This window comes from Coregonus clupeaformis, chromosome 34 (genome assembly GCF_020615455.1).
Source record: "Coregonus clupeaformis isolate EN_2021a chromosome 34, ASM2061545v1, whole genome shotgun sequence".
Lineage (NCBI taxonomy): Eukaryota > Metazoa > Chordata > Actinopteri > Salmoniformes > Salmonidae > Coregonus > Coregonus clupeaformis.
This window is the reverse complement of record NC_059225.1, coordinates 762,501-788,142: the sequence shown is the minus strand read 5'-3', so window position 1 is coordinate 788,142 and position 25,642 is coordinate 762,501. Positions and strand designations below refer to the sequence as shown.

General features: G+C 41.1%; 1 protein-coding gene across 2 annotated transcripts in view; it reads left to right on the top strand.

Annotated features, from left to right (window-relative positions):
- Positions 1-25,642, top strand: part of plppr5b (phospholipid phosphatase related 5b) — a 137,855-nt gene that overhangs the window by 110,645 nt on the left and 1,568 nt on the right. For both annotated transcript variants that reach the window (XM_041861885.2, XM_041861886.2), the window contains 2 exons: positions 11,406-11,582; positions 21,551-21,685. In XM_041861885.2, coding sequence (XP_041717819.1) covers positions 11,406-11,582; positions 21,551-21,685 — 312 coding nt within the window. The remainder of the gene's footprint in view (positions 1-11,405; positions 11,583-21,550; positions 21,686-25,642) is intronic.

The following is a 25,642-nucleotide window of genomic DNA, read 5'->3' as shown; positions in this document are numbered from 1 at the left end:
GCCCGTCTGAAGTTTGCCAATGACCATCTGGATGATCCAGAGGAGGAATGGGAGAAGGTCATGTGGTCTGATGAGACAAAAATATAGCTTTTTGGTCTAAACTCCACTCGCCGTGTTTGGAGGAAGAAGAAGGATGAGTACAACCCCAAGAACACCATCCCAACCGTGAAGCATGGAGGTGGAAACATCATTCTTTGGGGATGCTTATCTGCAAAGGGGACAGGACGACTGCACCGTATTGAGGAGAGGATGGATGGGGCCATGTATCGCGAGATCTTGGCCAACAACCTCCTTCCCTCAGTAAGAGCATTGAAGATGGGTCGTGGTTGGGTCTTCCAGCATGACAACGACCCGAAACACACAGCCAGGGCAACTAAGGAGTGGCTCCGTAAGAAGCATCTCAAGGTCCTGGAGTGGCCTAGTCAGTCTCCAGACCTGAACCAAATAGAAAATCTTTGGAGGGAGCTGAAAGTCCGTATTGCCCAGCGACAGCCCCGAAACCTGAAGGATCTGGAGAAGGTCTGTATGGAGGAGTAGGCCAAAATCCCTGCTGCAGTGTGTGCAAACCTGGTCAAGACCTACAGGAAACGTATGATCTCTGTAATTGCAAACAAAGGTTTATGTACCAAATATTAAGTTCTGCTTTTCTGATGTATCAAATACTTATGTCATGCAATAAAATGCAAATGAATTACTTAAAAATCATACAATGTGATTTTCTGGATTTTTTAAATTCTGTCTCTCACAGTTGAAGTGTACCTATGATAAAAATTACAGACCTCTACATGCTTTGTAAGTAGGAAAACCTGCAAAATCGGCAGTGTATCAAATACTTGTTCTCCCCACTGTACATATCCTTTTTTAAATAATATTTCCCTTCATTACTTTCCAACCCCACCACCCCTTCCCTAATTGGAGTAAACTAGTGAACAACAATGCTTAGGCCTCTACTTCCATATTATACATACTATATACCTTTTATGGACACGGTCAAATTTTACAATAATTATATTTTGTTTGTTTTTACTCCTGAACTTCCTCTGATCATTTTCATGATGTCCATCTGGTTTGCTTCTATATGCCATATTTTTCTAACTGTGCTCTTTCACAAAAGCTCTCAACCTATAACCTATATAGTTATTATGGATACAGTGTGCTTTACATTAGTTATCTTGTTGTTATTAGTTGTTGTTAGTTGTTATTAGTCCCATCCTTCAGCTCCATTCAACACCTCCCGATCTAATGATTCTGTCTCTTCGCAGCAAAATCTGCAGAGCTGCGAAGATTGTATCCCCCATACAAATAACATTCTATTGGTAGCAAGAATTTTATATAATAATTTAAATGGAAAAATTCTAAGTTTTGAATCCGGCGTCGTTTTGTGTATCAGTTCATAAAAACTATGCCATCGAATCGGTACGTCAAAAATCTCTTCCCAACTATTTTGCAATCTATATGGGACAGCTGTCAATCCTTTGGTCCTTAAATGAAACTGGTAAATTTTTTTATTTATCACAATTTTCTTTAACCAATTAAGTTCTTTAATGCAAGGCCGACAGACAAGTTCCTTACTTTTTCCCCCTTCCACTTTCCTCTTCCATTTTTGCTGTAATGCTGCAATTATTTGGTTTTAATTTTGGGTAGAGCAGATATTTCCATATGTTTTTGTTAGCTGCGTGTGTGACATAACTCCACCATTCCTACCGATAATATAATTTACAAAGATTATACCTTTTTAAACATTTTGTCAGAAAAAAATGTTTTTTTTAATCAATTAGTATATTTGAGTTTAACCACAATATTTGTTGCAATATTTGTTCTGTCGTTTCTGGAGGATTAAATTGAAATTGCAACCAACTTTCTATGGCTTGTTTTAGAAATAGTGATATTTTGGGGCTTATTTCCTTTTCAAATAACTGAAAGTGAGAGGTTGTAATCTGAATAAAGGGAAAAAGGCCATTCTTGAACATTGGGTGAGACAATCTCACTAATTTGCTAGAGAACCATTTCGGATTTAAGTATAACTTTTGTATGACTGAAGCATTTAGTGATAGGTCTAATGCTTTAATATTTAATAATTTCTGTCCTCCGAATTCATATTCATTATATAAATAGGCCTGTTTAATTTTGTGTGGCTTGCCGTTCCAAATAAAATGGAATATTTTTTTCTCATATAATTTAAAAAACTGTTCGCTAGGCGTAGGCAAGACCATAAGCAAATAGGTAAACTGGGATAATACTAAAGAGTTAATCAGGGTGATTTTTCCACAAATTGACAGGTATTTACCTTTCCATGGTAGCAAGATCTTATCTATTTTTGCTAACCTTCTATTAAAATGTATTGGAGTGAGATCATTTATTTAATTTGGGATATGTATTCCGAGTATATCCACATCGCCATCAGACAATTGTATTGGTAAACTACATGGTAATGTAACATTTTTATTTTTTAGTGATCCAATACGTAATATAGTACATTTATCATAATTTGGTTGTAATCCAGAGAGGTTAGAAAATGTATCTAGATCCTCTATGAGGCTGTGGAGGGATTCAAGTTGTGGATTTAAAAGAAAACATGAATCATCAGCGTACAATGACACCTTTGTTTTTAAGCCCTGGATTTCTAATCCCTTGATATTATTGTTGGATCTGATTTTAATAGCTAACATTTCGGTGGCCATAATAAATAGATATGCCGATAGTGGACAATCTTGTTTCACTCCTCTTGACAGTTTAAAACTTTCTGAGAAATAGCCATTATTAACTATTTTACACCTAGGGTTACTATACATGATTTTAACCCAATTTATAAGAGATTGTCCAAAACTGAAATGCTCCAGGCATTTATATATAAACCCCAGTCGTACTTTATCAAATGCCTTTCGAAGTCTGCTATGAATAGCAGGACTGGTTTCACAGATTTTTCATAGTGTTCTATTGTTTACAGTACTTGCCTTATATTATATCCAATGTATCGCCCATGTAAAAAACCTGTCTGATTAGAATTAATAATGTCCGACAATACCTTTTTAATTCTATGCGCTATACATTTTGCAACACTGACGTGTAAGGGGCCTCCAATTTTATTAATGGACTGGATCTTTATATTTTCCACTAGTATCCTGTTTCAGTAATAATGAAATCAGACCTTCTTCGTGAGTGTCTGATAATCTACCATTTACATAGGAGTGGTTAAAACATGCTAATAACGGTCCTCCGAGTATATCAAAAAAGGTTTGGTATACCTCGACTGGTATGCCATCCAACCCTGGAGTTTTCCCGGACTTAAAGTCTTTAATTGCATCCAGAAGTTCCTCCTCTGTAATTTCACCTTCACATTAGTCTTTCTGTATAGCTGTTAATTTTACATTATCAATAGAAAAACAATTTGCTTCAGTTAGAGGAGATGGCGGTGACTGAAACGAAAACATATGCTTAAAGTACTTTGTTTCCTCCTTCAAAATATAATTTGGTGAATCATGGGTGACTCCGTCATTTGTACCCAGTTTCAGTAAATTATTTTTGGTAGCATTCCTATGTTGAAGATTAAAAAATAATTTGGTGCATTTTTCCCCATATTCCATCCAGTTTGCTTTATTCTTTATAATATATTACATTTGAAGTTTCTTGAATAAGTTTCTCCATTTCTATTTGTTTTTCCTCTAATTTATTCTGAGCCTCTATGTTACAGTTTTTATTGCTATCTATCTGTTCTGTTAGACCTTCTATTTCCTTTGTTAGTGTGGACTCTTTTGTCCTAAATTGCTTTTATTTTCGAGATGAGTACTGAATTGCATGGCCTCTAAAGGCACATTTAAAGGTGTCCCATACAATAAGGGGATTTGCTGTACCTACAGTTGAAGTCGGAAGTTTACATACACCTTAGCCAAATACATGTATTATTATTATTACATTTAAACTCAGTTTTTCACCATTCCTGACATTTAATCATAGTAAAAATTCCCTGTCTTAGGTCAGTTAGGATCACCACTTTATTTTAATAATGTGAAATTTCAGAATAATAGTAGAGAGTATGATTTATTTCAGCTTTTATTTATTTCATCACATTCCCAGTGGGTCAGAAGTTTACATACACTCAATTAGTACTTGGTAGTATTGCCTTTAAATTGTTTAACTTGGGACAAACATTTCAGGTAGCCTTCCACAAGCCTCCCACAATAAGTTGGGTGAATTTTGGCCCATTCCTCCTGACAGAGCTGGTGTAACTGAATCAGGTTTGTAGGCCTCCTTGCTCGCACACACTTTTTCAGTTCTGCTCACACATTTTCTATAGGATTGAGGTCAGAGCTTTGTGATGGCCACGCCAATACCTTGACTTTGTTGTCCTTAAGCCATTTTGCCACAACTTTGGAAGTATACTTGGGGTCATTGTCCATTTGGAAGACCCATTTGCGACCAAGCTTTAACTTCCTGACTGTTGTCTTGAGATGTTGCTTCAATATATCCACATAATTTTCCTTCCTCATGATGCCATCTATTTTGTGAAGTGCACCAGCCCCTCCTGCAGCAAAGCACCCCCACAGCATGATGCTGCCACCCCCGTGCTTCACGGTTGGGATGGTGTTCTTCGGCTTGCAAGCTTCCCCCTTTTTCCTCCAAACATAACGATGGTCATTATGGCCAAACAGTTCTATTTTTGTTTCATCAGACCAGAGGACATTTCGCCAAACCGTAGTCTGGCTTTTTTATGTATGGTGGTTTGGAGCAGTGGCTTCTTCCTTGATGAGCGGCCTTTCAGGTTATGTCGATATAGGACTCGTTTTAATGTGGATATAGATACTTTTGTATATGTTTCCTCCAGCATCTTCACAAGGTCCTTTGCTGTTGTTCTGGGATTGATTTGCACTTTTCGAACCAAAGAACGTTCATCTCTAGGAGACAGAACGCGTCTCCTTCCTGAGCGGTATGACAGCTACGTTGTCCCATGGTGTTTATACTTGCGTACTATTATTTGTACAGATGAACGTGGTACCTTCAGGCGTTTGGAAATCGCTCCCAAGGATGAACCAGACTTGTGGAGGTCTACAATCTTTTTTCTGAGGTCTTGACAGATTTCTTTTGATTTTCCCATGATGTCAATCAAAGAGGCAGTGAGTTTGAAGGTAGGCCTTGAAATACATCCACAGGTACACCTCCAATTGACTCAAATTATGTAAATTAGCCTATCAGAAGCTTCTAAAGCCATGACATCATTTTCTGGAATTTTACAAGCTGTTTAAAGGCACAGTCAACTTAATGTATGTAAACTTCTGACCCACTGGAATTGTGATACAGTGAATTATAAGTGAAATAATCTGTCTTTAAACAATTGTTGGAAAAATTACTTGTGTCATGCACAAAGTAGATGTCCTAACCGGCTTGCCAAAGCTATAGTTTGTTAACAAGAAATTTGTGGAGTGGTTGAAAAATGAGTTTTAATGACTCCAACCTAAGTGTATGTAAACTTCCGACTTCAACTGTATGTAAAATCAGTTATAAATTCCTCTGTCCTAGTTAAAAACAAGTTATCATCCAATAGGCTTTGATTTAATTTCCAATATCCTCGCCCACGTGGAAATTCAGTAAGAGTAATGTATATGCCAATTATATGATGGTGAGATTTCCCCCTCCCCCATTCCTTTTTCCACGCAACTTCATCTAGAATTGTTGAATGGGTTTCCTGTAAACAATAGATATTATATTCTTTCTCTTTGAGCCATGTAAATATTGTTATTCTTTTGTTATTATCTGCTAAGCCATTACAATTATAACTGGCTATACTTATTTCATCACATACCATAATGGGATACAAGTTTCAAATCTATTTATCATTCATCAAATTTTGCTACATAAGACCAAATCGAGCCACGTCGGTCACAAATGTGGAAAAACTCAAGGGGTGTGAATACTTTCTGAAATCCCACGTACCAAATATCCCTCTTACTGGTTCCAGTGTCTGACTGGTTGCCTAAAGGGATGTTTGCATGGACTCTTCTTACCCCCTTGATCCATTTAGAGATGTAGGTCAGTTAGCAGTGCGATTATTTTGTAGCGGTTAGTGTCGGTTAGCATGCTACTGTAAAGCACATGGTTTATTAGCAGTTAGCGCCAGTAAGCTATCTACAGTAAAACCCATTGTATTTAATGGTTAGCATACTACTGTAAAGCACCATGTTAGAGGTTAGCTTGGTGCATGCTACTGTAAAGCAGCACCATGGAGATTGGTGATTACTCCTGCTATACCCTCATTGTCTGTAGCATTATCACAGGCTGCTGGTAATGAGCCCATAGTAGGATCAAATGCTTGGCTTGTGGACATCATCTAGAATCTGTTGTATCGGATAATCTGAATGAGGCAATTTAATCGTTGTATAATGTACAGTATTATAGGCTTACCTAGTTTCTTATGGCTCAGGATGGTATGTTCCCATTGAAAGGCGGTCCAAAGGCATTCAATGGCAGTCCACTCTTTGATGGTATGCACAACCAAATATAATCAATTAAGTAATTTTACTTACACTTTATGTGCAAATCGTACAGAGTGTGGTTTTAAAACATCAGCACAGCTATGTTGACCTTATTGACCTCTATACAGGACAGGTTTGACAGTATATCCAGCCAGTCAGTACAGTATGACATCATGTTAACTCTGTGGGAGAGATTGATCTTTGAAAGGCTGTCTATAAAGGACATTGTCACTCTTCTTTATCTCTTCAGAATATATTTATAGTGTCACACTCCCATTTATCTGACAAGCCTTGATTAGTGACAGTACAAATGTCACTTAATATGTGACATTAAATTAAAAATGTAGGTCGGAGCTTCAACCCCTGTGTAAAGCATTCTGTAAGGCTATTAGATGGTTGAAATCAAGTTGACCTCACCCGTTTGGTAGATTGGATTACTGCCTCGGAGGACATTTTTGAAGGGACATAGTAAGAGTGTGGTCATGTGTGAAATGTATACGTTTTTGACAACTTACATCCCATGGCGCCTGGGAAGGGCTGTGAGCCATGCCCTTGACCTGAGTGGGAGAAAGTTTCCCTCCACACATACACACCACCACCACCACCACCCCGACCACGGCCACAGTATAGTCACTGTTTTAATGAAAGCTCTGGGGATACAGTGAATCATCACATAATGGGCCGGACCATTCCAAATGTTAAGGTCAATCAGCAGCAAGACTGAAACACAATCGCCATGGGGGGGGATTTCACTTCAGATTTACTGGGATTTCATTTTACACACAGAAGAGCAAATCATTGGGCTTAACTGTTTTTAATCAGGTTCTTTCTGCATGGGGAGATATAGTGAAGGAGGTGGTGATGGTATTCATCATAGTTTGTTATCCTGCAGGAAGGAACGAATGTGTCGTAAAGCAGCGGTTCATCAACCATGACGATGATATATCACCGCTATCGTTAAACACACCCAGCGGAAGTCAATACAAAATTAGATAGGATAAAAAAATCTCTGATTTAAAATGTCAAACTATCATAGTACATATTCTGCCTTTGGAACAGTGCATAATTTTTTTACTTGACGTCAACTCATGTAATGTAGAGATGGCATAAACTAACGCAGAGCGAGATAGAGAAAGAGAACAAATCAAATGTTGTATATCTCTTTCTACCCCCCGGAGAAGAAAATGAATGAAAATGGGTCAGGGTGCATGCAGCCTTTGAGTCCATAGAGAGAGAGAGATACAAATGTGTAATGTGCCCTCAGAGCGTAGAGTTTGCACTAATGAAAAATAAAATTACTCGTCCGCCACTCTGACATGAGGGATTCGTTATAAAGCGTGCGGCTTCACATCAGAGGACTACAACAAGGGAAAACAAAACTCTTAATCATGTTTCCTCTCCTCTACTTTTCTAGACATGTAACGACAATGGGCATTTGTTTTCTCTCCTTTCGTTTTAAGTGCCATTCAATTGCCTTTTAAGTTCATTTGCATCATGTTTAAGTTCATGTTGCAGTCACTTTTAAGTTACTTGCGACAATTTTGAGTCCCACTGTTACCATGTCGTGTCATATCAGAATGATAAAAAAATTATGAGGAGTGACAGGGCCTGTCTAGTCTCCCTCTATCATCTGTGTCCCAGCTGGGTTAGGGGAGGCGCCGCTCCAGGCACTTTTTCTCTGCTTGACTCAGGCTTCCTAATTTAGCACTGAGACAGGGGCAGCTGTGTACTCTGTCTGTCTCACTCTCTCTCTGTCTGTCTCTCACTCCCACACCCACACCCCTCTTTTTCTTTCGTTCTGTCTGTCTCTCTCTTTCTCTTCCACCCCTACACTCCGCTCTCTCAGTCTGTGACTATCTGTCTCTCCCTCTCAGGTAGAGCAGGGGGCAAAGAGGTGACAGTTAGTTAGAAAACACATCCACCAACAGCCCTACCAACCGGGGATATACTGTACTTTAGATGAGAAACCACTTACTTGAATATAGAACCCAGCTCTATACAGCCCTATTCATACTGAGGACACATCTACAGTGCCTTCGGAAAGTATCCAGACCCCTTGACTTTTTCCACATTTTGTTACGTTACAGCCTTATTCTAAAATCGACTAACCTCTTAAGGATCGGACCCTTTTTTTCAATTTTCGCCTAAAATGACATATCCAAATCTAACTGCCTGTAGCTCAGGACCAGAAGCAATGATATGCATATTCTTGATACCATTTGAAAGGAAACACTTTGTGGAAATTAATGTAGGAAATTAATGTAGGAGAATATAGCACATTAGATCTGGTAAAAGATAATACAATTTAAAAAACATGCGTTCTCAATTTTTTGTTTGAAATGCAAGAGAAAGGCCACAATATAATATTGCAGTTTAGACATAATTTAGATTTTGGCCACTAGATGGAAGCAGTGTGTGTGCAAAGTTTCAGAATGATCCAGTGAAGCATTGCAATACTGGACTATTTTGTATCAAGTCTGCCCAAATGTGCCGAATTGGTCAATTGATACATAACTATAACTATAGAGAAGGCAGGGGTTCAAACTGTAAAACTCAGTTCCTACATTTGAATATAAAAATTGATTTTATCAAACAAAACTATGCTACATTTTATCTCTGGGACCCTTAGGATGATAAATCAAAGGTGAATGTATCAAACCAGTTGCCGTGATACGTTTTTTGTTGTTGAGCACTCTCCTCAAACAATAGCATGGTATTTCTTCACTGTAATAACTACTGTAAATTGGACAGTGCAGTTAGATGAACAAGAATTTAAGCTTTCTACCCATATAAGACATGTATATGTCCTGGAAGGTTTGCTGTTACTTACAACAGTCATGCTAATCACATTAGTGTACGTTAGCTCAACCGTCCCGTATACGGGACACCGATATATAAATAAAACATTTTCCTCATCAATCTACACACAATACCCCATAACGACAAAACGAAAACAGGATTTTATAAATATTTGCAAATGTATAAAAAATAAATAACAGAAATACCTTATTTACATAATTATTCAGACCCTTTGCTATGAGACTCGAAATTGAGCTCTTGTGCATCCTGTTTCCATTGATCATCCTTGAGATGTTTCTACAACTTGATTGGAGTCCACCTGTGGTAAATTCAATTGATTGGACATGATTTGGAAAGGCACACACCTGTCTATATTAGGTCCCACAGTTGACAGTGCATGTCAGAGCAAAAAAAAGCCATGAGATCGAAGGAATTGTCCGTAGAGCTCAGAGACAAGATTGTGTCGAGGCACAGATCTGGGGAAGGGTACCAAAACATTTCTGCAGCATTGAAGGTCCCCAGGAACACAGTGGCCTCCATCATTCTTACATTTTAGTCATTTAGCAGACGCTCTTATCCAGAGCGACTTACAGTTAGTGAGTGCATACATTTTCATACTGGCCCCCCGTGGGAAACGAACCCACAACCCTAGCGTTGCAAGCGCCATGCTCTACCAACTGAGCTACAGGGGACTATATTCTTAAATGGAAGAAGTTTGGAATCACCAAGACTCTTTCTAGATCTGGCCACACGGCCAAACTGAGCAATCGGGGTAGAAGGGCCTTGGTCAGGGAGGTGACCAAGAACCCGATGGTCACTCTGACAGAGCTCTAGAGTTCCTCTGTGGAGACGGGAGAACCTTCCAGAAGGACAACCATCTCTACAGCATTCCAACAATAGGCCTTTATGGTAGAGTGGCCAGTTGGAAGCCACTCCTCATTAAAAGGCACATGACAGCCCGCTTGGAGTTTGCCAAAAGACACCTAAAGACTCTCAGACCATGTGAAACAAGATTCTCTGGTCTGAAAAAAACAAGATTGAACTCTTTGGCCGAATGCCAAGCGTCACGTCTGGAGGAAACCTGGCACCATCCCTACGGTGAAGCATGGTGGTGGCAGAATCATGCTGTGGGGATGTTTTTCAGTGGCAGGGACTGGGAGTCAGGATCGAGGCAAAGATGAACTGAGCAAAGTACAGAGAGATCCTTGATGAAAACCTGCTCCAGAGTGCTCAGGACCTCAGATTGGGGCGAAGGTCCACCTTTCAACAGGACAACGACCTTGAGCACACAGCCAAGACAACGCAGGAGTGGCTTCGGGACAAGTCTCTAAATGTCCTTGATTGGCGCAGCCAGAACCCGGACTTGAACCCAATAGAACATCTCTGGAGAGACCTGAAAATAGCTGTGCAGCAACACTCCCCATCCAACCTGACAGAGCTTTTGAGGATCTGCAGAGAGAAATGGGAGAAACTCCCCAAATACAGGTGTGCCAAGCTTGCAGCGTCATACCCAAGAAGACTCGAGGCAGTAATCGCTGCCAAAGGTGCTTCAAAAAAGTACTGAGTAAAGGGTCTGAATACTTATGTAAATGTGATTAGTTTTATTTTATACATTTGCTAACATTTCTAAAAACCTGCTTTTGTGTTGTCATTATGGGGTATTGTGTGTAGATTGATGAGGGAAAAAAACGATGTATTCAATTTTAGAATAAGGCTGTAACATAACAAAATGTGGAAAAAGTCAAGGGGTCTGAATACTTTCTGAATGCACTGTATACTGTAGCATGCATTGATGCACTCTGTTGTTGCTGAATTAATATAGTATTGACATTCTCAAGATGTCTATGGTATTATATGTTGTCTGTGGTCCCATTTACTCTGTTTAAGATATGACGCCAATGCCATTACTTATGAGTACAATGAAGATTAAGCACTGATTTAGCTATGTGCAGTCTATGGCTATGTAAGTACTGCATGTGAGGATATCTACTTGTTTGTAAATACATATAAATATATGTTAATTGTATGTTTATTGCCTTCTTTTTTCCCTCATTGAAAGCATCTACTTGTCTAGAAAATGTGAGAGAATAACAGTGAAGTTCATTGAACCATCCCCATCTTCTTCTTCCCTCTCTCCAGAGTTACATCACATGCACGGTGAAAGCCAAAGGGACGCGGCTAGCCAAGCCTGTGCTGTCCCTGGGTCTGATGTGTCTGGCCTTCCTCACGGGACTCAACAGAGTGGCTGAGTATCGGAACCACTGGTCTGATGTCATCGCTGGCTTCATCATAGGAGTGGCCATCGCTACCTTTCTGGTAAGAACCTGTTCTGCAGCAGCATCAAAATCGTCACAATGTACAGTGTGCATATTAGAACAGTATCAACACCAACTTCTTGTGACCTGTGAGGCTGTCCTAATTTGGACACCATACCACTGGGTTGTAGAACCAGGATCAGCATCAGTATGGTTGTGTCCAACATGGCACCCTATTCCCTATAAGTGCACTACTTTAAACCATGGTATGCTCTGGTCAAAAGTAGTGCACTATAAAGGGAATAGGGTGCCATTCATGATGCATTCCATCACCCCTCTGAGTTCATCATTAGCACTTAAACTGTCTAGGCCTAATGGGCTTGTACTGAGACATAAACCAAGAGCGATAATTGGCCAACGCTTATAATGGTTGTTAACCCATACCCTACCTGTAACAGCACTCACTTAAGGTGCCTGGAAATATGCCTGAATGAAAATCCTTCACTGAGAAACAGACATGCACACACACTACTTAGATTGAGCTGTCACTTTAATAATGTTTACATTAACATTTTAGTCATTTAGCAGACACTCTTATCCAGAGCGACTTACAGTTAGTGAGTGCATACATTTTCATACTGGCCCCCTGTGGGAAACGAACCCACAACCCTGGCGTTGCAAGCGCCATGCTCTACCAACTGAGCTACAGGGGACTTTTACCCAGTTCATATGTATATACTGTTTTCTAGTCAAGGCCATCCTATTAAACTATTTCTGTGTATATACTATCCAAGTATTCTTCAGATATACTACATATATCTGTGTATGTGACCAATACAATTTTATTTGATATTCTATCCATATACTGTCCATGTCTACACATCCCATCACACAAAACCGCATGCACACGCACGCACGTGCACACACACACCCAATATATATATATATATATATATATATATATATATATATATATATATATATATATATATATATATATATATATGTATACAGTGGGGAAAAAAAGTATTTAGTCAGCAACCAATTGTGCAAGTTCTCCCACTTAAAAAGATGAAAGAGGCCTGTAATTTTCATCATAGGTACACGTCAACTATGACAGACAAATTGAGGAAAAAAAATCCAGAAAATCACATTGTAGGATTTTTAATGAATTTATTTGCAAATTATGGTGGAAAATAAGTATTTGGTCACCTACAAACAAGCAAGATTTCTGGCTCTCACAGACCTGTAACTTCTTCTTTAAGAGGCTCCTCTGTCCTCCACTCGTTACCTGTATTAATGGCACCTGTTTGAAGTTGTTATCAGTATAAAAGACACCTGTCCACAACCTCAAACAGTCACACTCCAAACTCCACTATGGCCAAGACCAAAGAGCTGTCAAAGGACACCAGAAACAAAATTGTAGACCTGCACCAGGCTGGGAAGACTGAATCTGCAATAGGTAAGCAGCTTGGTTTGAAGAAATCAACTGTGGGAGCAATTATTAGGAAATGGAAGACATACAAGACCACTGATAATCTCCCTCGATCTGGGGCTCCACGTCAAGATCTCACCCCGTGGGTCAAATGATCACAAAAACGGTGAGCAAAATCCCAGAACCACCGGGGAACCTAGTGAATGACCAGCAGAGAGCTGGGACCAAAGTAACAAAGCCTACCATCAGTAACACACTATGCCGCCCGGGACTCAAATCCTGCAGTGCCAGACGTGTCCCCTGCTTAAGCCAGTACATGTCCAGGCCCGTCTGAAGTTTGCTAGAGTGCATTTGGATGATCCAGAAGAGGATTGGGAGAATGTCATATGGTCAGATGAAACCAAAATAGAACTTTTTGGTAAAAACTCAACTCGTCGTGTTTGGAGGACAAAGAATGCTGAGTTGCATCCAAAGAACACCATACCTACTGTGAAGCATGGGGGGTGGAAACATCATGCTTTGGGGCTGTTTTTCTGCAAAGGGACCAGGACGACTGATCCGTGTAAAGGAAAGAATGAATGGGGCCATGTATCATGACATTTTGAGTGAAAACCTCCTTCCATCAGCAAGGGCATTGAAGATGAAACGTGGCTGGGTCTTTCAGCATGACAATGATCCCAAACACCCGGGCAACAAAGGAGTGGCTTCGTAAGAAGCATTTCAAGGTCCTGGAGTGGCCTAGCCAGTCTCCAGATCTCAACCCCATAGAAAATCTTTGGAGGGAGTTGAAAGTCCGTGTTGCCCAGCAACAGTCCCAAATCATCACTGCTCTAGAGGAGATCTGCATGGAGGAATGGGCCAAAATACCAGCAACAGTGTGTGAAAACCTTGTGAAGACTTACAGAAAACGTTTGACCTGTGTCATTGCCAACAAAGGGTATATAACAAAGTATTGAGAAACTTTTGTTATTGACCAAATACTTATTTTCCACCATAATTTGCTAATAAATTCATTAAAAATCCTACAATGTGATTTTCTGGGAAAAAAATTCTCAATTTGTCTGTCATAGTTGACGTGTACCTATGATGAAAATTACAGGCCTCTCTCATCTTTTTAAGTGGGAGAACATGCACAATTGGTGGCTGACTAAATACTTTTTTTCCCCACTGTATATATATATATATATATATATATATATATATATATACAGTACCAGTCAACAGTTTGGACACACCTACTCATTCCAGGGATTTTCTTTGTTTTTACTATTTTCTACATTGTAGAATAATAGTGAAAACATCAAAACGATGAAATAACACGTGGAATCATGTAGGAACCAAAAAAGTGTTTAACAAATCAAAATATATTTTATATTTGAGATTCTTCAAATAGCCACCCTTTGCCTTGATGACAGCTTTGCACACTCTTGGTATTCTCTCAACCAGCTTCACCTGGAATGCTTTTCCAACAGTCTTGAAGGAGTTCCCACATATGCTGAGCACTTGTTGGCTGCTTTTCCTTCTGACTCATCCCAAACCATCTCAATTGGGTTGAGGTCGGGGGATTGTGGAGGCCAGGTCATGTGATGCAGCACTCCATCACTCTCCTTCTTGGTAAAATAGCCCTTACACAGCCTGGAGGTGTGTTGGATCATTGTCCTGTTGAAAAACAAATGATAGTCCCACTAAGCCCAAACCAGATGGGAAGTCATATCGCTGCAGAATGCTGTGGTAGCCACGCTGGTTAAGTGTGCCTTGAATTCTAAATAAATCACAGACAGTGTCACCAGAAAAGCACCCCCACACCAAAACACCTCCTGCTCCATGCTTTACGGTGGGAACTACACATGCTGAGATCATCCGTTCAACCAAAAATCTCCAATTTGGACTCCAGACCAAAGGACACATTTCCACCGGTCTAATGTCCATTGCTCATGTTTCTTGGCCCAAGCAGGTCTCTTCTTCTTATTGGTGTCCTTTAGTAGTGGTTTCTTTGCAGCAATTCGACCATGTGATTCACACAGTCCCCTCTGAACAGTTGATGTTGAGATGTCTCTGTGACTTGAACTCTGTGAAGTATTTATTTGGGCTGCAATTTCTGAGGCTGTTAACTCTAATGAACTTATCCTCTGCAGCAGAGGTAACTCTGGGTCTTCCATTCCTGTGGTGGTCCTCATGAGATCCAGTTTCATCGTAGCGCTTGAATGGATTTTTGCGACTGCACTTGAAGAAACTTTCAAAGTTCTTGAAATGTTCCGTATTGACTGACCTTCATGTCTTAAAATAATGATGGACTGTCATTTCTCTTTGCTCATTTGAGCTGTTCTTGACATTATATGGACTTGGTCTTTTACCAAAAGGGATATCTTTTGTATACAGTGAGGGAACAAAGTATTTGATCCCCTGCTGATTTTGTACGTTTGCCCACTGACAACGAAATGATCAGTCTAAAATGTTAATGGTAGGTTTATTTGAACAGTGAGAGACAGAATAACAACAAAATAATTCAGAAAACGCATGTCAAAAATGTTATAAATTGATTTGCATTTTAATGAGGGAAATAAGTATTTGACCCCCTCTCAATCAGAAAGATTTCTGGCTCCCAGGTGTCTTTTATACAGGTAACGAGCTGAGATTAGGAGCACACTCTTAAAGGGAGTGCTCCTAATCTCAGTTTGTTACTTGTATAAAAGACACCTGTCCACAGAAGCAATCAATCAATCAGATTCCAAACTCTCCACCATGGCCAAGACCAAAGAGCTCTCCAAGGATGTCAGGGACAAGATTGTAGACCTACACAAGGCTGGAATGGGCTACAAGACCATCGCCAAGCAGCTTGGTGAGAAGGTGACAACAGTTGGTGCGATTATTCGCTAATGGAAGAAACACAAAATAACTGTCAATCTCCCTCGGCCTTACAAATTAGCTTTTAAGAACGCACACCTGTTAATTGAAATGCATTCTAAGTGACTACCTCATGAAGCTGGTTCAGAGAATGCCAAGAGTGTGCAAAGCTGTCATCAAGGCAAAGGGTGATTCCATATGTGTTATTTCATAGTTTTGACATCTTCACTATTATTCTACAATGTAAAAAATAGTAAAAATAAAGAAAAACCCAGGAATGAGTGTATATACAGTACCAGTCAAAAGTTTGGACACACCTACTATGAAATAACACATATGGAATCATGTAGTAATCCAAAAAGTGTTAAACAAATCAAAATATATTTTCTATTTTAGATTCTTCAAAGTAGCTACTCCACTTCGCATCTGTGTACATGTCTCTGTGTATGCTACTGGCTTGTTTATGTTGACACTCATGTTAATGTACAGTGCTTTCAGAAAGTATTCATACCCCTTGACTTTTTCCACATTTTGTTACGTTACAGCCTTATTCTGAAATTGATTATTGTTTTTCTTTTTCTCCTCAATCTACACACAATACCCCACAATGACAAAGCAAAAACAGGTTTTTAGAAATTTCAGCAAAGTTATTAAAAATAAAAAACGGAAATATCAAATGTACATATAGAATTTACTCAGTACTTTGTTGAAGCACCTCTGGCAGCGATTACAGCCTCGAGTCTTATAATAATATAATAATAATATGCCATTAGCAACGTATAGCGACTTACATCATGCGTGCATACATTTTTTTGTGTATGGGTGGTCCGGGCGAACCCACTACCTTCAACGCCGTGCTCAACCAGTCTTCTTGGGTATGACGCTACAAGCTTGGCACACATGTATTTCTCCCATTCTTCTCTGCACATCCTCTCAAGCTACGTCAGGTTGGATGGGAGCGTCGCTGCACAGCTATTTTCAGGTCTCTCCAGAGATGTTTGATCGAGTTCAAGTCCGGGCTCTGGCTGGACCACTCAAGGACATTCACTTGTCCCAAAGCCACTCCTGCATTGTCTTGACTGTGTGCTTAGTGTCGTTGTCCTGTTGGAAGGTGAACCTTCACCCCAGTCTGAGGTCCTGAGCACTCTGGAGCAGGTTTTCATCAAGGATCTCTCTGTACTTTGCTCAGTTCATCTTTCCCTCGATCCTGACTAGTCTCCCAGTCCCTGCCGCTAAAAGATATCCCCACAGCATGATGCTGCCACCACCATGCTTCACCGTAGGGATGGTGCCAGGACTCCTCCAGACGTGACGATTGGCATTCACTTCAATCTTGGTTTCATCAGACCAGAGAATCTTGTTTCTCATGGTCTGAGAGTCTTTAGGTGCCTTTTGGCAAACTCCAAGTGGGCTGTCATGTGCCTTTTACTGAGGAGTGGCTTCCGTCTGCCCACTCTATAAAGGCCTGATTGGTGGAGTGCTGTAGATATTCTCCCATCTCCACAGGAACTCTGGAGCTCCTTCAGAGTGACCATCTAGTTCTTGGTCACCTTCCTGACCAAGGCCCTTCGCCCCAATTGCTCAGTTTAGCCGGGCGGCCAGATCTAGGAAGAGTCTTGGTGGTTCCAAACTTCTTCCATTTAAGAATGATGGAGGCCACTGTGTTCTTGGGGACCTTCAATGCTGCAGAAATGTTTTGGTGTTCTTCCCCAGATCTGTGCCTCGACACAATCCTGTCTCGGAGCTCTAAGGACAATTCCTTCGACCTCATGACTTGGTTTTTGCTCTGACATCCACTGTCAACTTTGGGACCTTATGTAGACAGGTGCATGCCTTTCCTAATCATGCCCAATCAATTGAATTTACCACAGGTGGACTCCAATCAAGTTGTAGAAACATCTCAAGGATGTACCTGAGGTCAATTTCGAGTCTCATAGCAAAGGGTCTGAATACTCATGTAAATAAGGTATTTCTGTTTTTTATTTTATTTTTATTTGCAAAAGAATCGAAAACCCTGTTTTCGCTTTGTCATTACGGGGCATTGTGTGTAGATTGAGGAGGAAAAATATGTATTTAATCCATTTTATAATAATGTTGTAACATAACAAAATGTGGAAAAAGTAAAGCTGTCTGAATACTTTCCGAATGCACTGCAATGCATGTGCAGGTGTGTTGTTTCTAACACTCTCTGTGCACAGTCTGTGCTGCATGCATGTTAGAGTGTGAGACACGCATGTGAGAGTTCCAGTAATCAGCGGATGAAAGAGATAGGGGATCCGGAGAAATAAGATCAAACCGCCTCTCCTCCTCTTCTATCCGCCTCTCTCTCTCTCTCTTTTCTCTCTCTCTCTCTAGCACTAGGGAGTGAGATGAATAGGGAAGTGGGCTGGGATAGGCTAGGAGAGTATGCTATTTACTCTAAAGAGAGATCTCTTCATTAAAGCTGAACCCACCAGACTGTTGAGTGATGTTAGTGCTCACTGTTCAATGCTAGAAAGTACCACCTTTCATAGATTATTCTAATGGATCAAACTTGGTGCAAGCCGAACACATTAGATCCCTCCATTTATATCCTATCCTTCTACTTCTAAGGTTTCCATTGGTTATCGTATAAGGAGAGTTAGCCTCATGTGATTTGAATAATAGTGAATGTTTTCTATTCTTAAAATAATCCTTATAGACAGAGCATCCTTGCTGCCTCTCAGGATTGCATTGAAATGAAAGAAGTTTAAATCGATTTAACTCTTATTGTGGCATGATGCTACTACTTACCGTTCCAAGGTTGGTGCTCAAGCATATGATTGATCATTTTACATTTTAGTCATTTAGCAGACGCTCTTATCCAGAGCATAATTTTTTTTTTCATACCCCCTGTGGGAAACGAACCCACAACCCTGGCGTTGCAAACACCATGCTCTATCAACTGAGCTACATCCCTGCCGGCCATTCCCTCCCCTACCCTGGACCAATTGCGCGCCGCCCCATGGGTCTCCCGGTCGCGGCCGGCTACGACACAGCTAGCACTGTGCTGCAGTGCCTTAGACCACTGCGCCACTCGGGAGACTAGATCATCAGATGCTACTTTAACAAGGTGTCTCTGATTCACATTGATTGATAGTCATTAATCTGTCTGATGTCTGTTCATATCACGATGGATCAAACAGAGAATCTAGGGCAGACAGTCTTATAGAAGTGTTTTACTTAGTGACTGACTGTAAGTCACCTCATTAACGAATCATTCAAGTCTTCCTTAAACAAGAAGTGCAAGAGGAGATATGAAAATGTGAGAAGTAATATAGATATATTTTTTCCACTACAACACTATGGCATCGCTGTGTCACAGCCCCCGGTCCCCTATGTTGCAATAATTGAGTACCATACCGTAACAACCCTAGCTTTAGGGAGTGCTGGAGTTAGCTCATTTGGAACTGTAGATATCTTTCTCCTTACCAGAGGGTAAAGCGACCGGGGCTCCAATACGACCAGTGCTCCTACCTACAGTGGGGAAAAAAAGTATTTAGTCAGCCACCAATTGTGCATGTTCTCCCACTTAAAAAGATGAGAGAGGCCTGTAATTTTCATCATAGGTACACGTCAACTATGACAGACAAATTGAGAATTTTTTTCCAGAAAATCACATTGTAGGATTTTTAATGAATTTATTAGCAAATTATGGTGGAAAATAAGTATTTGGTCAATAACAAAAGTTTCTCAATACTTTGTTATATACCCTTTGTTGGCAATGACACAGGTCAAACGTTTTCTGTAAGTCTTCACAAGGTTTTCACACACTGTTGCTGGTATTTTGGCCCATTCCTCCATGCAGATCTCCTCTAGAGCAGTGATGATTTGGGACTGTTGCTGGGCAACACGGACTTTCAACTCCCTCCAAAGATTTTCTATGGGGTTGAGATCTGGAGACTGGCTAGGCCACTCCAGGACCTTGAAATGCTTCTTACGAAGCCACTCCTTTGTTGCCCGGGCGGTGTGTTTGGGATCATTGTCATGCTGAAAGACCCAGCCACGTTTCATCTTCAATGCCCTTGCTGATGGAAGGAGGTTTTCACTCAAAATCTCATGATACATGGCCCCATTCATTCTTTCCTTTACACGGATCAGTCGTCCTGGTCCCTTTGCAGAAAAACAGCCCCAAAGCATGATGTTTCCACCCCCATGCTTCACAGTAGGTATGGTGTTCTTTGGATGCAACTCAGCATTCTTTGTCCTCCAAACACGACTGAGTTGAGTTTTTACCAAAAGTTCTATTTTGGTTTCATCTGACCATATGACATTCTCCCAATCCTCTTCTGGATCATCCAAATGCACTCTAGCAAACTTCAGACGGGCCTGGACATGTACTGGCTTAAGCAGGGGGACACGTCTGGCACTGCAGGATTTGAGTCCCTGGCGGCATAGTGTGTTACTGATGGTAGGCTTTGTTACTTTGGTCCCAGCTCTCTGCTGGTCATTCACTAGGTTCCCCCGTGTGGTTCTGGGATTTTTGCTCACCGTTTTTGTGATCATTTTGACCCCACGGGGTGAGATCTTGCGTGGAGCCCCAGATCGAGGGAGATTATCAGTGGTCTTGTATGTCTTCCATTTCCTAATAATTGCTCCCACAGTTGATTTCTTCAAACCAAGCTGCTTACCTATTGCAGATTCAGTCTTCCCAGCCTGGTGCAGGTCTACAATTTTGTTTCTGGTGTCCTTTGACAGCTCTTTGGTCTTGGCCATAGTGGAGTTTGGAGTGTGACTGTTTGAGGTTGTGGACAGGTGTCTTTTATACTGATAACAAGTTCAAACAGGTGCCATTAATACAGGTAACGAGTGGAGGACAGAGGAGCCTCTTAAAGAAGAAGTTACAGGTCTGTGAGAGCCAGAAATCTTGCTTGTTTGTAGGTGACCAAATACTTATTTTCCACCATAATTTGCAAATAAATTCATTAAAAATCCTACAATGTGATTTTCTGGATTTTTTTTCCTCAATTTGTCTGTCATAGTTGACGTGTACCTATGATGAAAATTACAGGCCTCTTTCATCTTTTTAAGTGGGAGAACTTGCACAATTGGTTGCTGACTAAATACTTTTTTTCCCCACTGTACACCCACCGTTGGCAAGAACTACCCTCTTCGTCTTCCTCTCCTCACACTGCAATACCACTACCATCACAGTCAACGCCGTCCAACAAAAACAATGCTGAAAAACAATGGTTGTTGTTGTTGAGGAAATGGTAAAAAATAAATAGTATAGATTACCTGACTGTTTGCTTTGTGCTTTTTATTGTTCCAATTATCAACACCTTCCTGCTCAGTAGGAGCTAGATAATATATTGGGAGCAAAAAGCTTTAGGATGTTGAAAGGCTATGGAATGGTGTGTTGTTTGAAGCTCAAAGCCTGGTTTTGGCCTTTACTGGAGTGTGTCATACACCATGCATTGTGAGAGCTAACTCGCTTCAGGATAGGCACGCATATCAAGCTTAAAGAGGCCAACTCTCACACATCAGACACGCATACACACATATTGGGCATGAGTGCATGTGCACACACACACACACACATATTTTTACAGCAATTTCTTCTGGCTTCAAGCCATTGCAGATTGAAACGTCTCATAAAGGAATCATGGAATTGAGGAGTGCAGAATCCTATATGATTCTATATGTAGGTCTCCTCTCCTGTCTGTGTGAGAATGGTTATGTTGATAGAGACTATTGTCTCTCCCTACCACCCGTGTGTGTGTGTGTTCTAGGTGGTGTGTGTGGTGCATAACTTCAAAGGCAAGCTGTTGCTCAGTGAAGACCCCCCGCAGGACAACATGCCTAACGCTCCCATGATGAACATGTCCAGAGTGGAGAGCCCACTGGAGAAGTACATCGCCTCGCAGGTACTCAACCCTATGGCCTATATACTATTCCCTACTACACCCTACACCAGGGATGGGCAACTCCAGTCCTCGGGGGCCGGAGTGGTGTAACACTTTTCCCCCATCCCTAGCAAAAGCTGATTAACAGCTGATTAAACTAATTGCATTCTAAACTGAAGATTAGTTAATTATTGGAGTAAGGTTTGTTAGCTGGGGCTGGGGCAAAAGTGTGACACCAATCAGGCCACCGAGGAGTTGCCCATCCCTGCCCTACACCCTATGGGCACACCCTATCCCCTACACCCCTCAAACTCAACTCTGGACCTCGAAGCCAGTTCCACTGTGTTTGTTCACTCTCTATTCAGGGACTGATTTTGACCTGGGACACCAGGTGGGTGCAATTAATTATCAAGTAGAACAGAAAACCAGCAGGCTCCGGACCTCGTAGGGTAAGAGTTGAGTACCCCTGCCCTACACCCTATGTACACTATGAATATACTCTAGGATTGCTATACTGTCAAACTCTTAACATGGTTGTTTTGATCATATAGATAACGTTTTGAACTCAGTGATATGGGTCATACTAGCTGTCCATTTGAAGTGTTACCACACTGGTTTATTTGAACATGTCATTGATTAGGCTACTGACAACTAAGCTGTGTGGAGTGGAGTTTAAGAATACTCTGGCACCTACTACCATACCTCGTTCAAAGGCACTTAAATATGTTGTCTTGCCCATTCACCCTCTAAATGGCACACATGCACAGTCCATGTCTCAATTGTCTCAAGGGTTAAAAATCCTTCTTTAACCTGTCTCCTCCCCTTCATCTACACTGATTGAAGTGGATTTGACAGGTGACATCAATAAGGGATCATAGCTTTCACCTGATCAGTCTATGTCATGTGTTGCTAATGTTTTGTACACTCAGTGTAACTTAAACATTCTGTACATATCCATACCACTAAACTCCTGTAGGAGACAGATGAGGATGAGCCTCCTCAGTCGTTCAAAGAGCGCATTCTGGGGTTCTTTCGCTGGATCAGAGGGCGCTTTGGGCGCTTCGAGCACCTGCAGAACACAAGGCAATAAACGTATGCACCCGTTTTTGTGAGGGCTCCGAGCCTGCCTGCCAACTCTCTGGAACACATTGGCTGCATCCCAAATGGCACCCTATTCTCTTTATAGTGCACTACTTGGTCAAAAGTCTGTTCAAAAGTAGTGCTCTATGTAGGGAATAGGGTGTCATTTGGGATGCAGAACACTACACAGACAGACTGGCTGACCATCTGACCAACTGGGCCTGTTAGACAGGCAGCCAATGGGCCAAAGGAGATTCCAATCAGGCCAAGATGAATATGATGATTCAGTGTCCATAGTATTTGGCAACTCCTGGTTGAAGTGCTTTCTTTTCCTTCTTTCTCTTTTCCTTTCTGATGAGTTTCTGTTGATATAAACGACATGGCCAAAAGTATGTGGACACCTGCTCGTCAAACATCTCATTCCAAAATCATGGGCATTAATATGGAGTTGTTCCCTTCTTTGCTGCGTTAACGGCCTCTACTCTTCTGGGAAGGCTTTCTACTAGATTATTTTATTTTATTTTATTTTTTTTACCTTTATTTAACCAGGTAAGGCAGTTGAGAACAAGTTCTCATTTACAACTGCGACCTGGCCAAGATAAAGCAAAGCAGTGCGATAAAAACAACAACACAGAGTTACATATGGGGTAAACAAAACATAAAGTAAAAAAATACAACAGAAAATATATATACAGTGTGTGCGAATGTAGTAAGTTATGGAGGTAAGGCAATAAATAGGCCATAGTCCAAAATAGTTACAATTTCATATTAACACTGGAATGATAGATGTGCAAAATATGATGTGCAAATAGAGATACTGGGGTGCAAATTAGCCAAATAAATAACAATATGGGGATGAGGTAGTTGGGTGGGCTAATTTCAGAATGGCTGTGTACAGGTGCAGTGATCGGTAAGCTGCTCTGACAACTGACGCTTAAAGTTAGTGAGGGAGATAAGAGTCTCCAGCTTCAGAGATTTTTGCAGTTCGTTCCAGTCATTGGCAGCAGAGAACTGGAAGGAACGGCGGCCAAAGGAGGTGTTGGCTTTGGGGATGACCAGTGAGATATACCTGCTAGAGCGCAGACTACGGGTGGGTGTTGCTATGGTGACCAGTGAGCTAAGATAAGACGGGGATTTGCCCAGCAGTGATTTATAGATGGCACATTGGAACATTGCTGAGGGTACTTGCTTCCATTCAGCCACAAGAGCATTAGTGAGGTCAGGCACTGATGTTGGGCGATTAGGCCTGGCTCGCAGTCGGCGTTCCAATTAATCCCAAAGTTGTTCGATGGGGTTGAGGTCAGGGCTCTGTGCAGGCCAGTCAAGTTATTCCACACCGATCTCAACAAATCATTTCTGTATGGACCTTGCTTTGTGCACGGGGGCATTGTCATGCTGAAACAGCAAAGGGCCTTCCCCAAACTGTTGCCACAAAGTTGGAAGCACAGAATCGTCTAGAATGACATTGTATGCTGTACTGTTAAGATTTCCCCTTCACTGGAATTAAGGAGCCTAGCCGAACCATGAAAAACAGCCCCAGACCATTATGCCTCCTCCACCAAACTTTACATTTGGCACTATGCATTGGGGCAGGTAGCATTCTCCTGGCATCCGCCAAACCTAGATTGGAGTTTGGAACTCAGCAGTTAGTGTTGCAACCGAGGACAGACGATTTTTACATGCTGCACAAACTGACTTGTTGGAAAGGTGGCATCCTATGAATGTGCCACATTGAAAGTCACTGAGCTCTTCAGCATGGGACATTCTATTGCCAATGTTTGGTTATGGAGATTGCATGGCTGTGTGCTTGATTTTACACACCTGTTAGCCATGGGTGTGGCTGAAATAGTAGAATCCACTAATTTGAAGGTGTGTCCACATACTTTTGGCCATGTAGTGTATATTCAATCAGCTGCTATGACAGGTTGTTGTACTTGAATAATTAACACTTGCAGAAGCCAACATTAACACTGTTTTATGGGTGTTGATTGAATCCACATCTTCAATTTGGTATGCCATAAAATAGCTAGCAATGTCTCATCATTACCAATGACACCCTCAGCAGGAAAATTACCTCTTCTAAACATAGCCTCAAGACATCTGACAACAACCTCAGCGTGCACAAATGTATGCCAAAGAAACCTTTTTGGAAGAAAAAAACATCTGCAAATTCTAGCGACTAGCTAGTGAGCAGCGCTATGGATAATGTGATGTGACGTATTACCAGCCTGTTCAACTACAGCAGGTGGGGTAATTCTTCCACCATCTCTTTACCCAGCAACACTGACAAAAAACAGCATCAGTCCCATTTTAAACAAACTACAACTTTTAAGGCTTAATGAAGCCTTCATAAAACTTCTATAAGGCGCTTATGAAGACTTTATGAATGCCATATGAAGCCTTTACAAGTTGTAGTTTGCTTAAAATGAGACCACTGCATCTGACACATTAATTTCGTTTCGTTGGTTTCAGATCTGGGCAGGAGGGTACAGGGGTTATATGGCAGTTGAACCACATTATCAAGGTAGCACATAGCTACAGTACATCCCTGCACCCCCCTATTTACCCACAGCTGCCCCGCCTGTTGCCCTCCACCCCCTCCCCACCATCCCACCCCCACCCTCTTGCGTTAGTATGGGTCATTCTAAGGCTCTCACATTAATCTTGAAGTGCCACTTTTGGCTACTTTTGAAAGCGTACTGTATGACCACTAAAATACACTCGGATTCCCCCTCTCCCTTGCTTTACTGCCAGAGCTGTTTTGAGAAAAGCTGCCTGATGATGACTCCCTCCCTGCTTATAGGCATAGAGTACAGCATCCCTAGTCTTCATTGATGAAAGCAGCAGAAGCAGTATCTATCATAATGCATTAACGTTTCATGAAAGAACCAGGAAATA